Source organism: Diceros bicornis, chromosome 23 (assembly GCF_020826845.1).
Source record: "Diceros bicornis minor isolate mBicDic1 chromosome 23, mDicBic1.mat.cur, whole genome shotgun sequence".
NCBI lineage: Eukaryota > Metazoa > Chordata > Mammalia > Perissodactyla > Rhinocerotidae > Diceros > Diceros bicornis.
The window spans coordinates 7,988,352-8,006,950 of NC_080762.1; the positions used below are offsets into that span (position 1 = coordinate 7,988,352).

The following is an 18,599-nucleotide window of genomic DNA, read 5'->3' on the forward strand; positions in this document are numbered from 1 at the left end:
AAGCTTGGCTTGTGTCAGATCAGACATATAATCAGGGAGTCTCCTGTTCCAGCTCTCTCATTTCAGGGATTCCCCTACATTCTCAGGCTCCTAAGGCCCTCTTGTCTCGGTTCTCCCGGCCAGAAAAATGGTTCTCCTAAGCTTTTACTAAGATAATCACATGTTTGCTTTTCTTTTTATCCCTTGCCCTACTAACGGGCTTAAACATACTTCCTATTACTGACCTTTTTTTTTCATTAATCCAATGAACTCCACTTGGTCATAATATTTTATACCATTAATGCTCTGTTAATTTTATATGTTCATATTTTCTTTAGGATTTTGCATTAATATTTTCTTTCTTTCTCTTTCTCTCTCTCCACACACACACGCACATTGCTATGGACTGAATTTTGTGCCCTCAAAATTCACATGTTGAAGTCCTAACCTGCAATATTATGGTATTGGGAGATGGCGCCTTTGGAAGGTAATTAGGTTAGACGAGGTCGTGTGGGTGGGGCACTCATGATGAGATTAGTGGCCTTATAGGAAGAGACACCAGAGAACTTACTCTCTCTCTCCATCATATGAGAACATAGCAAGAAGGTGGCCTTATGCAAGCCAGGAAGAGAGCTCTCACCAGAACCTTACCATGCTGGCACCCTGGTCTCTGACTTCTGGCCTCCAGTTGGTTAAGCTATCCAGACTGTGGTGTTTTGTTACGACAGCCTGAGCTGACTAATACACACATCCCATTGGCTCTGTTTCTCTGGAGAATCCTAACTAGTACAGTTGACTTCCTTCTTTCTCTATGCTCTGAGACAATTTAAATAACATTGAAATTCTCTGTACTCTGAAAGTTTGAAAGATATTATCCATAAAACCATTTTTTGTTTTGTTTTGTTTTGGGTTTATCTGATTATGTTCTGGGTTTCTTATGTGGTTGTTCATCTGTTTAGGTTTTCTATCTCTTCTGGGGTCAATTATTTTTAACAAATTTTCTAGAAAATCATCTATTTCACTCAGGTTTTCACATTTGTTTGCATAGTTATGTAAAATATTGTCACATAATCTGCTTTCTTTTCAATTATGGTTATTCCTATCATTACTTTATCCTTCAAATTGGGGGTATCAGAGTGAGATTTCAAAATAATTTCAAATTGCGTCTCTGTTCCCGTTAGTTCTTAACATCTTTGTTTTAACTCTAGATGATATTTTTCAAACATCAGTGAATGATGTTACAGCCCCCCTAAGGTTACTGGTGTACTTTTTGCTGTTGCTAAATAATTTTTGTCTTTCAAATTAAATTTTTTACTCTGTTCCTACTCTGCTATATTTCTCCATAAATTTCTGTTATTTCTTTATTTTTTTTAATGCGGTTTTTTTTTCTTGGCGCCTTAGTTACCTATTTATCTATTTATTATTTTGTGTATGTGTGTGAGGAAGATTGGCCCTGAGCTAACCTCTGTCAATCTTCCTCTTCTTGCTGAGGAAGACTAGCTGTGGGCTAACATCTGTGCCCATCTTCCTCTATTTTGTACATGGGATGCCGCCACAGCAGGGCTTGATGAGTGGTGTGTCAGTCCGCGCCTGGGATCCGAACCTGCAAACTCTGGGCCACCTAAGTACAGCGCGTGAACTTAACCACTACACCACCGGGCTGGGCCCCCGACTTATTTTTTAAGGGTGAATGATTTACATTTTTTTAGCAGCTTATATATTAATTTAATGAAATATGAATAATATAAACTGAAGCTGAACTCAATTCTCTATCCACTTAACATATTCAGAACAGTTAACACTATTTTATAGTTAATGTTAATCAGCTAATATTATAGAATTTATATAGTCAACATGTTTCTAAAATAAACAGTTTTAAAAACTAAGCAAAAATTTTAATGATCTCAGAATCAAGTATCTTTGTGTAGTAGAGACTGCTAACTTTTTTTTCAGTATCTCTTCTTCCTTCCTGTTTAACAAAAAAAACCCATCCAGTTAGAGGCTATATTTCCCATCCTATCTTGCAGAAAGTTGTGACCATGTGACCATGTTCTAGCCAATGGAATTGAGTGGAAGTTCAACCTCAACATCATTTCCTTCAAAGGGAATTACTTATCCTCTACTTTCTCTTTCCCCTTTTATGTGGAACCAAGAGGGGCTGCTCAAGGCAACAGTAGCACGGAGTATCTCTCTTCAAATTTTAAAAGTTGACTACTCCAGGAAAATTAAGATGTCGTTGCTTTACCACTGAACTGGATAAAGACACTTACTTTAGACAGATAATTTACAAAACGGTGGCTCTTTGGAGGGACTAATGAACAAAGCTGCTGTTTCTGTCTCTTATCCCTAAGCCAGTGCTACAGCAGAGCACAGGCCGAATTTTGCCAGTGAGCCTAAGGAATGGTAAAGTGACAAGAAAGAAGGAACCTGAGTCCCTGCAAGACTTTATGGAGCAGAGTCTACCTCACATCTGTAACATGAGAAAGAAATTGATTAATATCTTTTTTGAGCCACTGTATTTTGGGGTCTCGTTGTTGTAGTAGCTAAGCCTATACCTTAACTTACTTTGGTTCCTATTCTACATGAGCCATTGATTGCATACTTGATATTTACTAAATAAATTCATGTCTCTACTCAACTCCCAAACTCATTCAGTGCAGATAATACGTTCAACACAAGATGAAATTCAGTCCTTAAATCAAAATGTTACAGAAATGGATCTTATTGATGCATGCTTAAATACAATGAACTTTTGCCGTATATTTGAGTAGTTTTTATTTTGTTTTTCCATTTTACTAAAGCCTATGTGAAATGGCCATCATTCATCTTACAAGTATAATTGCTTTTTCCATTTTCCCAGTAGAATAATCTGCCTCTCAAAAGAAGGGGGCGATTTTTTTCCCTAGTGATTTATGGAGGATTTCCAGTCAGTCAACCCCAACCAAAATTCTAAGGGACTACAAAAATCCCATTTTTAGAGAATAGCGACTGTGCAGATGTGAAATATGTCAATTGCCACTATTGCAACTTCTTTCTTTGTGAAAACAATGAAAATAGCAGCCTCCCTTCATGCCAATGAAATTTGGGCACACTTAGCGCTTGTCAAACCAAGCGAGTCTTTTACCACAGGATGCAATATTTATATGTGCTGTACCACATTTTGACAAATGTTTGTTAAACACATAATATGAGCCAGCCACCAAGCTACACATAAAATATAAAGATTATCCTTACTTTTGAAACACTTACATATCATCTTCTAGTGGAAGAGACAAATGAGTAAAGAGATAATTTCAATATAGTGATTTTGACAAAAGCACTGTGCCAGATATTTATTGATTTATTGCCTCTCAGCTCCAAATCCGTCCTTCACTGCTTGCTGATAAATACTGAAACATTTGTCTCTTGCCGGTTGGCATGATGTTAAGCTTTGTCAGTAGAGGGCGTGGGAGGGACACTGCAGGAAGTAGGGACATCTCTTCCTGGTTCCGGTGCTTTCCAGCATTCTTGCTCTTGCAGTGCTGGGCTGGAGTGCAGGCATCCAGTGGACCCCCCCCTCCAGTGAGTTTCAGCAGCATCCCTGGAGACGTCTTTGCAGTGAGTTCCCAAAGTGCCAGACTAGGCTGTCCAGCGGTAAGTGCAGCAATATCTCCCAAGGCAAGTTTGCAGGTGAGTTCTGCGGTCATCGTAGCTGGCTCCCTAGGGGGGAAGTTCATTGACATCTCCTCACTTCCAGGCAGCAGCTTCTGGATGGGTTCTGCAGTCACTCCAGCTAGCATGACATCAGTAAGTTCAGTGGGACACCCTCATGGGTGGATTCAGATGGGTCCTGTGGGTGCCCAGAGAGTTCAACAATACCTCTTGTAGGTGACTTCCTGGTGGTGTTCTGGCAAGTCCAGTCAGTATCCAGCCAGCTTCCCAGCCAGGTGAACACAGTCCCTGCAGGCAGCCCCCCAGCAAATCTCATCAGCACCCCAGCGGGCAGTCTCTTGCCTCCTAGCCTCAGCCCGCCGGCACCGCTGCAGGAGGTTCCCAGCTTTCAAGTGCCAGACCCACAGTTCACGTCCACTAGCCTCAGCTTCCTGGTGCTGGACCAGCTCTGGCCAGGGCAAACTTCTCCACCACCCAGTGAGCAGCAACCACCCCTAAGAGGGCTGAGTTCCAGCCTTGCGGAGGGCCTCCTGCTGTGGGTACCCCTTCAGCCTTGGGGTATTCTTTAGAGCTCTCTTTATTCCCTTTTAGTAGTTTTCTCTGAAAATACTTAACAATTATTTACATGAAGCCCTCTCTTTTCATATTACTGTGGAGTTTCTATCTCCTTACTGGACCCTGACTTATAAGCACTATTATTATATCTTAACCATAAATAAATCGATTGACCCTAAATTAACAATGATACAGAGAACACTATTTATATAGAGTATAATGATATGCCAAAATACCTATATTTACATATTTTTCCTCTTTGCTTAATAATGTATATTACACCTTAAATAATCACAGATTTTTCTAATCTCTTTTTCTCCCTTAGGGAATCATTATTAATGTCCTTTTTATCTGAAAAATGTACCTGAAAGATCCATTTTCTTATCACCAAAAAATGAATGCCGAGGAAACAGTACAGAGTGTATCATGCCACAGAAAATTATTTTCCCAGCCAAGAACTGAAGTGCATTATAAATTTAACCCAAAAGTTTGATAATCCCCTGGCCTTGGGAATTAAGTTTGTGAAAAATGGGGAATTAATGAGCCAATGCTCAGCTTTACCGCCTCACGGACAGTGAAGTTTCAGAATTGAACTTCTCTGTGGAGATAAATAGGCCTGCAGGAGTTTAACAGCCAGGTGAAAGAGACTGAATTAACTTTTAAAAAAATAGTATTTTACATCTCCGGGAAGCAAGTTCTCATGGACTTGAGGGGGCATTAGCCCTATTACTTTTACAAGGAGTTATTAATACAGAAGTTTGAGGCCACATATTCCAGAATTCAGCTCAGTAACACAGCAACGCTGTGCTTGGATCCTACTCTGTGAAACATACAGTAGGACACAAAGACGACCGCAGGTCCCACCCTTAGGGAGTTTATAATCCAGTAAGGAAGCGATTCATGTATACGACAAATAGAATTTAGGACAAGACCAAATGAGCGGTAAATGAGGAGCACGGCGGCCATGAGAAAGCACCTCCCAGTGCACCATCTGCAGGCAGTGTAGCTGACCAAGGCCCTGGCTGCTGGGGTCTGACAGTCATGGCAGCTTTTACGCTAAAGGCACACTTTCACAGGCTGCTCCCAGCCAACTACTGAGAGTGTCATGGATACTAAAGCAGCCTACTTCTGGGAGAAGCCAGGCTCCTCTGATGGAAGACTTGGGCTTGAGGATTCAGCAGTGGCCTAGCTGAACTTTCCTTAGAAACTGCACTGCATCCAGCTTCTTTCTTTCCTTCTCCTTCACTCAGGGTCTGATGTGGTCACAGTCTGATGGCTCCCCCAGTCTCCTCCAGCTCCCTCCTCATTTTTTCCACAGATATTTTCTCTAATAGAGTTTTTGCACATTTAATCCCATTTTGGCTCTGCTTCTTGGAGGACCCAGATTTACACACAGATGTACAAGCAACATGTATGAAAACATAGAAGGTGGAAATATTAATTCTGGAAACTATGTCAGAGGAAGTATTTTTTAACTTGGACCTTGAAGCGATAGTTGGATTTTGGTAGGAGAAAATGCAGGACAAAGGCAAGCTGGGTTGTGGGGTAGCAAATGACATGTTTGAGCAAGTGGCCCAGCATGGCCAGAATGTACCATGCACAGCAGAATGTAATGGGAGACCAAGGTACAGACACAAAGGGCAGGAGAAAGTCCTCAAATGCTATGCTAAGACATTTAGTTAATTCTTAATCATTTTAGCATTTTTAATAGGAAAGTGAAAAAAGCCTAGCTCAGACAGAAAGCTTTTGACTGTAAAGAAAACCCAATTTAAAGTGACTCTAAACAGATTTTATTGGTTCATATTCCAAGAGGTGAGATAAGGTAGGCATTTGTGTAGGTAGATCAATTCAATGATATTCACCAAGGCCTCAGGTTTTCCATCTCCGCTCTTCACTTTGTACAACGCTGGCTTCTTTACAAGGTTGATCTCTTCAAGGTGGAAAGATTATTCCCAGTAGCATTAGGGGTTGCATGCTTAATTGTTTAAAAATGAGACATTAGTGGATTTCCATAATTCTCTTTTATAAGAGGAGAACCTTCCTGAAGTCTGTTGCAAACTGGCCTGCCCTCTTCATGCGTTAAAATTGGGTCACAGACACATTCCTTCACCAATATTGAATGGCAAGTGTGTGGTGTTACCATTAGACCAATCAGACCAGCCAACTTCTCCTTGGTCAAATGAACTATTTGGGGGATGAACGGATAAATAATCACAATTGAGGATCTATTAGGAGAAAGTGGGGAGGACTCTGCCAAGGCAACCAGTAATGTTTACTGTAATGGTAAAGGGATTTTAGGAAGAGACTTTTAGGCGAGGTATGGAAAAAGGATTGGAATGTAAGAGATTAAAACAGGGTGGCTAATTGGCCAGCTAGTGCAGCAATCACAAGAGGTGATAACCAAAGTGGTGACAATGGAATGAATGAATGGATAGGATGTACACCTTAATTTAAAAAAAAACAACAACAAGAAACGAATAGATTCAGAAGGTGCTGACACTGCACCTTCAAGATTCAAAATTGAATTCAAAAGAGGAAAGAGTTGTATAGACGAGGAGCGGGAGAGTGAAGCAGTTTGAGCCTGGCTTTGGCATCGCATTGACTTGTACTTGACCCCACTTCCAGCTTTAACTAGCCCTATTTCCTTGGGTTACTCCTGAGAAGGACCTCCGGAGAAGCGAGGATGTAATCTACACTGGTTAAGCACTGGTGAACTTGAGCACTTAGCACGGACTTCACAGCCAGCTCCAGCAATTAGCTGTATTATCTTGGGCTTTCAAAGCCACAGCTTCACCATCAGAGATGATAACACTCTCTGCCCTTGTCCATCACCAATTACTGTTAGTGCGCCTGTTTCCTTATGACACCAGCAAACATATTATTATATACTGTAAATTCAAAATGTAAAGTTGTGATAAATCCTATTAAAAGATGCTTCTTGCAGTGATTAAATGTGATCTTTGTAAAGAATTTAGCTGTCTCTGGCAGAGAATAAGGTGCCAGAGAAATGATAGCTATGGTTTTGTCATCAAAACTGAGAAATTCTTGGCTGTGATGATTAGGACACTCTGGGTAATCCCTGAGACTCAGATTCACTGCAATATAATGAAGAGCAAAAAAATCCAAGGAGGTGAATGAGGTGTAAGGAATCTCTGCTATGAAACAAAATGAGTGGGTCCAAAGGGCCTGTGGCAAGGGAGGATGCGCCTCCACTTCTGCTTCTATTTGTGTTCGGAACAGAGAAGCAGGAATTAAAGACCATCAAACAGCTCCACCCTAGTTGTCTGTGCCTATCAGGTCACCACAAATAGGTCTGACTCTTCCTTTCCAGTTATGAAATCTCTGATACGGTTATATGGAAAAAATTATTTTTCCTTCTGGAATCACCTCTTCTAGGAAATGTCCTTAAATTAACTCCACCAATTTTCTAATTGGTCACCACAATTAGAAGGACTCTTTTCTGTGCCTTAATCTAATCTGAAAACCAGTAATGGTGCAGATGTGTACAACTGTATGGATGCAAACAGTCAGCATTGTCTCTGTCCTTAAGGAACTCACGGCTGGTGGTATGTGGGCATGCTTTAGCTAAAGACAATCCGCAAAGTGTGGTGATAAAAGCAGTCATGGAGAGGCACAGGGGAGGGGAGCCAGGAGGGATCTGGACTCTGGAGGCACTCAGGTAAGCACCTGAGTCTTAAAGGGAAAGGAGACGGTAGTCGGAGGATGGAGGAAGGAGGGGAGAGAGAGGGAGAAAGAAGGAGAGAGAGAGAGGAGATGGAGGGACCAGGAAGGAGAGGGGACTCCCAGCTCACCCACATTTCTGTGTGGAGTCTCACAGGCCCAGCTTTCAGGCTGTAGCACCATTGCAGCCATGAAAGCCTTTTGGATTCACCTCCACAGACTTGGCAGAAATGACAGGCTAGAAGTTTTTCAAAATGTAATGATTTTGTTAGCTGCAAACCATGAAGAAGAGTCAGTGTCCCTGGTTTCAATAGCAGCAGAGAGAACATGCCCTGGATTTGGCTCAACTTGGCAAAGAGCATCATAGAAGGTTGGAAAGAGAAGGGGACACACACATACACACACACAAAACAACACAAAAATAAAAATCATATTTAAAAGCCAATTTGCTCATGCATTGGACACTTATATGACAACAACTGAGCGTATTCCTATTTTCAAATACTTGGCCTGGCTAAAATGCAAAGCTGCGAAGGTCAAGAGTCCGAATTTAGGTCCATATCAAACTCAAGAACTTCAGCCCTCCTGTAAGTGTCCTTTACAGATTACCTAACAAACGCGCAACTCATCCTCACACAAGCATTTAGGGAGCATTTACCATTTACCAAGCCCCGAGAAAGGATTTGGGTTGACAATCACCAATAAGCAACATTCCCTGCTTTCATTGAGCTTGCCCTTTGAAAGATTTAAATGTCAGACGCGTGTTATTATAATATACGTTGATATTTAAATTTCAAAAATAACCACCTTTATAAAATACTTGTTTTACTTAAGAAAATCATTGCCTAAAGGCAGATTTCAATTGTGTAGAGATCAATTAATTCGTGACACATTGCCTAGACTTTCAATAAAGGCAATTCCATACCTAATCCTTGAGCGACAGTGATTTGCTAGGATTAAAACCCTTTCAGCGCCTACACCACATGCTTGACCCCAGAAGCAACCGCATTGTGCGGGGAGCGAGTTAAAGACTAAACACTACTGATAGCTTCCAAACATCTCTATCAACCTATCAATCAAAAATACTGGCTAAGTGCAGTGCAATGAGTCCTTTCTTCTTTTCTTTTCCTGCAGTGGGGGCGGGAGGAGGTCATCTCCGTGTCCCAGAAATTGCCTCCCCTAAATCTCACCCTCTGCCCACGTCTCCGTTCTCCGTCCTCACATCAGGAAGAGAAGTCAGCGGCTGGAAGGCCCTCGCCGGAGCCGCGGGGCAGCCGAGCATGCTCAGTAGCCGGGCCGCGCTGGGAGCGCACAGCAAGCTGTGGCTTGCACTAGGCTCGGGGCTCGTGCTGCAGCTGATCCTTGTTCCTGGAAAGCTGATCCGCGCTCCATAACGTGCAGCTTTAGGATTCTCTGGTGCAGCCGCGCGACAGCGGGCTCCCCGGGAGTCCGGCAGCCTGAGTCCCCGCCTGCTCCGCGCTGCGCCCTGGTGCCCACGCGTCAGCCCCCTGCTTCCAGCCGCTGCTGGATGATTGAGCAGAAATGACAGGCTGGTGGTTAACCGTGAAGGGCGAGTGAGAGCCGCTTCTCTTCGGATCCAGAGAGAGGAGGTGTGTCACGGAAGAGAGTGCCTGGGGAAGAGTCTTGCAGCAGCTCGGATCGTCGCTTCTGTCTTCACTCCTCGTCACCCTGGCACTCCCTGCTCTTGTCCTGGGAAGGATGGTTACAGCAGTAACGAAGCTCGTGCACTGCTTTCACCTCGGGTAAGGAGAGCGCCTTTGCACGCTTTTCTCTTTTCAGTGCATTGATTACTCTGAAACCCACAGCTGGGAACGATCTTTTAACTATTAGCCTTGTTCTCACAGTACAAGTTTGTTTTTAAGGAAGACTGGGAAAAAAGGACTTTTTGTGTGATTTTAAAAATCTTTCAGGTTGAGGTTGAAGACAAGCATCAGTGTTCTTTCTTACCTCTGCCGTTCTTGATCCTGTCTCTGACCTGCTTGGTAAAATTTAGGTCTCTATTTGCCAGACGAGGTTAGGGGTACTTTTTTTTTTCTTTTAAAGATTTCTGAAATATTCTGGAGAAGGGTACTTCATGCCATATAGGCAAACAGATATCATAATTGATAGCCTTTTTAAAGATGATTATGATTTCAGTAACAGCCAAGATAGAATAATTAATAATATTAAAATTTATCATCAACTTTGATCAGTATTTCACATAAGCTGACCAGAGGAAATACTCATACTACAGGTATGTGGTTATTTATAAAACCAAAAAAATATTCATGGTTTACTCTTGAGAGATAAATAGGAGCCCACAAGTTTAAAGAAAAATTAAAAATTAGCACTCTTCATATTCTCTGGGCGTTGAGCAGGAGAGTTTCCCACAGAAGCATCAGTTCAAAAGTAAAGAAGCATTTTCAAAATGTAGCTTTGTGGTTGCAAATTAACATTTTTGATGGAAACTGTGGAGTCGACATCCTCAGATGGCTCTTCGTGTAAAAGAAAAAAGTGAGAGAAGGATTTCAGAACATAAACCAAGAGCATTCAAATAAATGTATTTAACTCTGTGCTACCAAAGAAAAACTATCCAAAATGTCATCTAATAATAGCTACACTTTCAATTACTATTAATTTGGCTGGAGGTTTTGAGAGAAAGGATCGCTTTTCCAAGTAAATCCCATGTTAATGAGGTAATAGTAGGTCTACAAGTATCGCCTAACATTTAGCAACTGTAATCAAATGGGGCAGAAAAGTGTTTTCTTTCTAAATGTTATTAGATTTCATTTCCTGCTTAATCCTAAAATAAACTTATTAATAACAGTTCATTTAAAACAGTAAATATGTGTTCTTTCTCTAAGATGTCGAAGGACTTCTTTCATATCAAAACTAAAACCAAAAGAAATTACAAACCTATCAGTGATAAAGAGGAAGAAATAAAGCAAGGAAATACTTGATATTGAGCGGTAAATGCTTCACTGAAAAAAAGCTGGAATTTCTGGACAGATTATTGCTTTTAAAGTCTTCTTTTTAACATAATTCAGTGTTGGTGATGCATTCTCTTGTGGGCCCATTTAACTATGAACAAGTGAACAGCCTCTAGCAAGAAAGGGTGAGGGGTCAAGCTTGTGCAGAGCAGAAAATTCCTATTTCTAGTTTATTCTGTAGGGACTAGAACCCAGCAGCATGCAGTCAATAGGCTTTGTTCTACAGAAGGGACAGAGTTCTTTAAAGTCTCATTAGCCCGGGAGCTGGGAGAAATCCATTCCTTCCTCCCTTTTTTGGTGTAAGTATCGGGACTCTGTGCCTTCACAGCACCCCAAGTTCTGAGCTCTCAGCTGACCTGTGACAAGACAAAAGCTGCCCACCCCACCAGGGAGCTCCGAGCTTAATAATTTGGCCTCTGACTTTTGCTTGTTCACGCTCCCCAAGTTCACAGATCCCCAACCCAGGCGGCCGTCAGTGGAATTAACAGCAGAAGCACCCTTTTCAGAAGCTCCCAATAACCCAAGATTTTACTGAGAAAAACTGTCTCCCAAGACCTGCCTCTGCTTGTTCTTGGTCTCTTTCTGTGGAATAGTTTCCGGGATGTGTACCACCCACGCCCCCATCAGCAATGATCATTCCTATTCTTGTTAGACAAAATTTGTTCTAATGCTAAGAACCGCAGTCAGCAATCACTTAGAATGGTGCCTTGATGATCAATTGGAAGAAGAAGAAAACAGGGAAAAAGTTATCCCCACATTTGGATATTGAGGAGCAACTAGACAGTCCTTTTCTTTCCTCTCCTTCACTCCCCCCTCATCCAGTTATGACACACGATGAGGAGTAAAACTCTATTCCAGTGCAAGTCATTATGTTTCCCTTTTAAAGAGATGAGAATGGTGGTGGGGCCATCCCGTCCTCTGTATCTAACTGTCACTAACCTGTCCCAGCCCCACTACCCGCCTTTGGCGTCTCTTCTGTATCAGATAGAAAATCAGTGGGATTTTACAAACTCTCTTAGAGTGAATTAGTCTGTGAAGCAAGTGCTTGAAATATAATGAATTCCATTTTCCCTTTCAACAATCGAACAGTACTAGAACTTCAGTTCTGATATGCATGTTTTCCTTCGTTGAGGGAGAACTGATGTTTGCTGCTGCTTTCTTTCTACCACCAGTTCTGAGGTAGACTCAACTAGTGTCTAGGATTAGAACAAGGCTCAGCTGTAGATTGTTCATTCTCAAGACCTAGACCAGTATACATCCCAAGTATTTTTCAACAGAGAGGCCACATGATCAGAAATGTTTTATTTTAATAATAATATAATATAGAACTTTCTCAGCTATTCCCCCATCAGGATTTTTTGTAGCAGTCTAAAAAGAGCTAATCAACTCTCTTTCTATAGCATGAAAATTGTTAGTCCTGGTCACTGATTGCTTTGGATTTCATTAATGAATTTTCTATTACTTAGGATGACTCCTAGCTTTGGTTTTAGCAATTTAGGAAAGGATAATTGTACCTATACAGAACTAGAAATACTCAAACATTAACTGGTGTCTAGGCCAGAAGCCAGAAATATCAAACTAGTTCTAGGGTTGATACATTCACGTCCAAAATTCCAGAGATTGTGTCTTCTTCAAGGGCAGAGTGAGCCTTCAGCCCACCCGCAACTTTTAGATTGTCGCTGTGAGGAATTCAACTTGATAATATAGACACATCCAGAGGTTTGAGGATAAGCTTGGTATTGTTTCCGTGTGATGTGGTTTTCTGTGGAATAGCTCAGCAATGGGGGGAGAAGCGTAGGTCATGACTGATGTCTTTTTGAAGGTGCAAGTCCAGTTGGAATATCTGCGTTTCTTGGAACAAATCGGTGTATTTTCCACTTCCCCCTCTCCTGCATCTTTAAGTTCATTATATTACTGTGCTTGAAGGTCTTGGTTACATCACTTAAAAAAAAAAGTAAGCCATTGCAGAGTTGACCTGATGAATCTCTTAGAGACCTTCAGTTCCAAGATGTCACCCAGTAGAAGCATTCAAAAGAACAGCACCAGCTAAATCCCCACTTTCTGCTTCTACTTCAGTATATCAATGGTGTTGTCATGGCATGCTGAGAAAGAAAATGCACAGTCTTAATCACTTCCTCCAGCACAACATAAATAAACTGAAGGCAATGTTCAGATAAAATCTTTCCAGCTAATAACATTTCTCCTCCCCTCTTCCTTACCAAAGGTTTATCCTGCATCTATATGATGAGCTCTGTTGTGATATTCAGGATAGACCTTTGAACAAGACAATTAAGGTTCCTGCTCTCAAGGGGCTTAGAGTACAGAATGATGGGCGAGGGGGTTGGGTCACATGGGGAAGGAGACAATAATAAGATAACATCAGGTCATTGTGAGTGCTGTGAAGAGCAGACAGAGAAAGAGTATAGAGTGTGACTTTCTATAGGACATGCAGAGAACCCCTCTCTGAAGAGATGATATTTGGTCTGGGATGAGAATGAAGTTGAAGTCTGGGGATATGTTCCTGGTGGCTTGGTTTGTTCTCGAGACAGATGTAAAGCAGTGTGGCCAGAATGGAGAACAGCACTGGGGGTAGGGGAGAGTTAAGGGTGGGGGGTGGGGGTGGGTGGTGGAGGGGAGAGAGTTAAGGAATGGTGTGGGGGGAGGGGCACTTAGGAGATAAGATGGGAGAGATAGGCCGGGGTCAGGTCAGTGGGTCTCCTAGAGACTGAATTTTTTAAGTGCAGGGAACCCACTGGAGGACTTTCCATGTCAAAGGAGCATCATGGCTGCTAAGTGGAGAATGCCCTGTAGGGCCAAGAGGGGAAGCTGGGAGATCAGGGAGGCTGCTGTTGCAGTAGACAGAACATACTGGTAACTTGAACCAAGGAGGGAGCAGTGGAGGTGAACGCCAGTGTGCATGGACTTTCTTCTGTAAGTTCTATTTTACTTTTGATTACGTTAAGTAATGTATTTTTGTTGTAGAAAACCAAAATATACAGACATGTCCTCAAAGATATTAAATCATAATCCCACCACTTGAACTTAATCACTGTAATATTTTTAGTATCTATCCTATAGAAAACTTAGAAAATATAGAGACCTGTCCCCAAAAGAAATGAAATATTCCATAATCTTATCACTCAAATTTACAGATAATATTTTTGGTATCATGTGAACCCTTTTTGAAGTCAATATATTATTTCTAGGAAACCGATTTATTATGGATATTCTGATAAAATATCTCTTTGGGCTCAAATAAACTAGAAAATGTCTTCTCTAAGTCTGGATGAAAAAAAGGAGTTCATGTGCCACAAGTCAGTTTATTTATTCATCGACTATTTTGCTGTACACCAGATGCTGAGGCTCTGTGATTTGTGGTGTATACTCTCTTAATAAACCATCCCCTCCTGTATCCTGAATGTGTACCACTACATTCCTTGGGGTTGGGAAGGCTATATTTGACTCTCCGACCTTATCTGTAAATTGTATTGTTCACTAGCTCCGCTTTGGCAAAGACTTGGGTACGAAAACTCGCATGCCATTTTGGGGAATCTTTTCACTAGAGGTAGCCCAGTAAGAGGGACTTGGTAGGCTGGCCCTGGCCTGGAGTGGACCGAGAGAAATCTTGGGGCTAGGAGGACCAAATATTTCTTTTTCTACATTTTTGCTCGTGGGCCTTCACCTTATCGGTAAGGGAAGAACTGGGCTTCCCCCAGGCAGTGGAGACCTGAAACTTGAAAGGGGGAAATCTTGCAGAGGTCTCCTATGGCTCCTTAAGAATGTGCCCATTTCACCTCTTGCTCTGATTTCAAAAAACATTGTGGTTTACAAGTGTGTCCTATCTTGGTTATTGTTAAAAATATTAGTACTATTTGTTTGCATTGTGTTTTCAAGCTTTTAGAGTAGTTCGCATAAGATACTCTATTAAATAAGCATTTGAGACTACACTTCTTTACCCTTTCCTAAACGTCTGAATTTCAGCGTATCCACAACAGAATAGGGTGTATCTTTTTATTTCAAGCTTGCTTCTCCTGCTGTATTTTCTGACTCAGCTAGGAGTCTTACCTGTTCTGAAGTCTCCCAAAGGAGAAAGGGGAGAATCTTCTTTAGCTCTTTCTTCCCCATCTAATAGGAAAGAAGGTCTATGTGCGTTCAGAAAAGCCCTCGAATCTTTTCCTTCCATCCATTCCACTGGTCACTATTTTTGTTCAATCAACTCCTTCCATCTTCTCCAGGTGTGTTAAGCATTCTCCAGTAATACTTTCCTATTGGTTCTCTGTGCTACAGCCAGAGGGATCTATTGGGGCATTTTTTTTCCCCACAATGTTAGATCATGACAGTTTCCAGCTTATATAAGGCCACATTTCTGTAAAAATTCTGAACTTCTCAGATGTGCAAGTACATCTCAATTTGCCTTCATTTTTTAAGTCTATCTCCTTCCCTTCCTCACCACTTCACCCCACGGTCTAGCTATGTTGATCTCCTCTTTGCTTCTTGAATGTGTTAATCTTGAGCTTTATGCCTCTGCACCTGCTGTTTCCTCTACCTGGAATATATTTCTCCTCTAAGTGGCATAATCCGAGATCCAGACCTAACGATATCTGTTTCTAGCTTCTTCAGAGCTTGTCAGCCATCTCTTCTATACTCTCAGAGCAATTTGACCAATATTAAAGCATTGTTTCTTTTTTTTTTTAGTAATCACTCAATTAATGGTTGTTTATTCATTTCCTGCTATTACTCCATGTTTATTGTGTGCCTTCCTTGTGCCAGATACTACATTAGTTCTTGAAGATACAGAGATGAATAAAATATGGACTTGCCCTCCAGAAACGTACAATCCAAAGGCAAGGCATCTACAAAAGGAGAGGCCATAACAGGGTAAAAGCAGGATGCACTTTGGGGTCATTATTACTATTGTTCTTGTTGGAGTTTGGTCCCTTTTTGGACCAGGCTTCTTTCTTCAGCCCTGTGGGCTCACTCAAGCAATTAGTCCACTTAATCCTGAAACCATGTCCATGAATTAATGGACCAGATAGTGTGACTTACTGGAATAGAACCATCTTGTTTAGGACAACAATATAGCCTCGTATGTCTCACTGGCATTGTTTTTACATTCTAAGATCCCTCAACTAATAGTCCTATCACATCTCTTTTCTCATTCCCTGCATAGGGAATGTTGTTTTTGTTTTTTCAATGGACTTTAATTTTTTTTAGAGCACTTTTAGGTTATAGCAAAAGTGAGATGATGGTACAGACATTTTCCATGTACCCCCTGCCCCCGTACATGCATAGCCTCCCCATTATCAACATCCCTCATCAGAGTGGTACCTTTGTTACAATTGGTGAACCTACATTGACGCGTCATAATCATCCAGAGTCCATAGTTTACATTAGGGCTCATTCCTGGTGTTGTACATTCTATGGGTTTGGACAAATGTATAATGACATGTCTCTACCATTATAGTATCATACAGAGTAGTTTCACTGCCCTAAAAATTCTCTGTGTTCCACTGATTCATCCTTTCCTCTCCCCTGACCCCTGGCAACCACTGATCTTTTTAGTGTTTCTGTGGTTTTGCCTTTTCCAGAGTGTCATATAGTTGGAATCATATAATATGCAGTCTCTTCAGATAGGCTTCTTTCCCTTGGTAATACACATTTGTTTTCCCATTGTCTTTTCATAATTTAATAGCACATTCTTTTTAGTGCTGAATAATACTCCATTGTCTGGCTATACCTCAGTGCATTGTTTCTTTCTAATTTTTCCTTCTGTTGGACTTGGGTCTATGGAGGTAGGGTTCTGATGTTTGGTTCCAGGCACATAGTATGCACCTAATTAATGTTTATTATGTGAATAAGTGATAAGTGAGTAAATGAGACACAACACTTTCTCTCCTTTTCCTTATAGTCTGTCCTTCACCTGGAAGCAGCTTCCAGATTGGATAAGTTTGTGCTCATGGGGTGAAGGATGGTATGTTTCATTTTGTTTTTTTCCCAACTAGTCTGCCATCATTTCTTAAACTCAGAGGTCAGCAAACTATAGCCCTTGGCCAAATCTGGCCAGACACCTGTTTTTGTAAATAAAGTTTTATTGGAACACAGCCGCACCCATTCCTTTATGTATTGTGAATGGCAGCGTTAAGTGACTGTGACAGAGACCACATGGCCTGCAGGTCTGAAAACATTTACTGTCTGGGTCTTTACAGCAAAAATTTACTATTTTCTGCTCTAACCCAGGGAAGGAGCCTAAGGCTGAGATCAACGTGGCAAAAGTGATCACTTGTAGGAACATTTCCAAAGTAGTAGCTATTAGCTCCTTTCATGAGAAAATAAATTTCTGAGATTTATTTTGATTTGTATGTTGAATATAGAAACTATAAAAGAAAATCTGGTGAAAGATCTGGTTGCTTTGTTTTAGTAATTACAAGACTGATGATTTTGACATAACTCATTTTTGGATTAAACAGCTATTCTCAACCTCGTACATGAATCAGAATCAACTAGAAGGCTTATTAAACTGCAGAGTGCTGCCCCTCCCCCGGTGAGGTTCTAATTCAGTAGGTCTGGATGGTGATCCAGAAGTTGCATTTTAAACAAGTTCCCAGATGTTGCTAATGCTGCTGCTCTGGGGACCACACTTTGAGAACCATTAGTTTAGAACAATGCTTCTGAGCCTTAGCTGTGTCTCAGAATCACCCAGGGGGGTTAAAAAATTTTTCTTTTAAAAATAAAACATGCTTTGGCCTCAACCCAGACTTACCAAGTCAGAATCCCCAGGGTTGGTCTGTATTTTTAAAAGAATGATTCTGAAGAATACGGAGTCATCATGCTTTTAGAGCTATCATTTGGGCTCTGCTTGTTAAAGTGTGTATAAGATGTTTTGACTAATAAGTTTAAGTAACAATTAGATATAGATTTCATTACATTCTCAGTTTTAAGAAAAACTATAAACTGGAATGTTGTTTATTGTATGTACGTTACGTTTATTTATCAGTGGACTTCAATAAAACTATAGTCCAAAAAGTACACTGTGTTCAATTCAACAAAATTCTTTCTCTTAGTAAATTTGCTAAGTATTAGTTTGTAAATTTTGTTTTTTTACTGTGTAAAATTGTAATTCTATACTTGATAATTTCCCTTTCTACTTTTCTTGAAAGTGAGTGAGGTTTTATCTGAAGGGGTCAGGAACAACTCACATTCTGCCACCTTTCCATGGTTTCATGGTAGCAAATTTAAATGTCAAGTGCCTTCTAGAAATGGCACGAGAGAGGTCTTCTTTCCTGGCTCTTCCTCCTCTCTGTGCAGGGAGACAACGTCCCTTAACATCCGGGCAGGTGTTTGTAACAATATAAAGCCCTGTGTTTGTGTCCGTGCTTTAGTTTAGAGGCCTTGCTTCCCCTCTGCCACAATTTCAGCATATATTTGTCCATGTTCATTTTAATTCTGTTGATTGCTATTTGTAATGTTCTGAAGCTGAGGATTATGCCAGAATACCAATAAGGCAAAACAACTGTGAAATAGTAAAAATAGAAGAACCAGATCTTTGGTGGTTTGGCAGCTAATGTAGTAACCTTGAAAATCCTGAGCCATACAAAGAACTCTTAAGCATCGTGTTTATGAAGGGAAAGCATTTCCATCATGTTTTTGGTCTGCACACTTTTTAAAAAAGATTTTTGGCCTTAAAAGGATAGGAACAAATACCAAAAATTGGGTTTATAGATCCCCAAATCCATACAACAAAAT

General features: G+C 41.0%; 1 protein-coding gene across 1 annotated transcript in view; it reads left to right on the forward strand.

Moving 5' to 3' along the window:
- Positions 1 to 9,006: 9,006 nt before the first annotated feature.
- ARHGAP18 (Rho GTPase activating protein 18) overlaps positions 9,007 to 18,599 on the forward strand; it is a 171,538-nt gene continuing 161,945 nt past the window's right edge. The window contains exon 1 of the mRNA XM_058566311.1: positions 9,007 to 9,629. Within this exon, the coding sequence (XP_058422294.1) occupies positions 9,586 to 9,629 (44 nt within the window). The 5' untranslated portion in view covers positions 9,007 to 9,585. The remainder of the gene's footprint in view (positions 9,630 to 18,599) is intronic.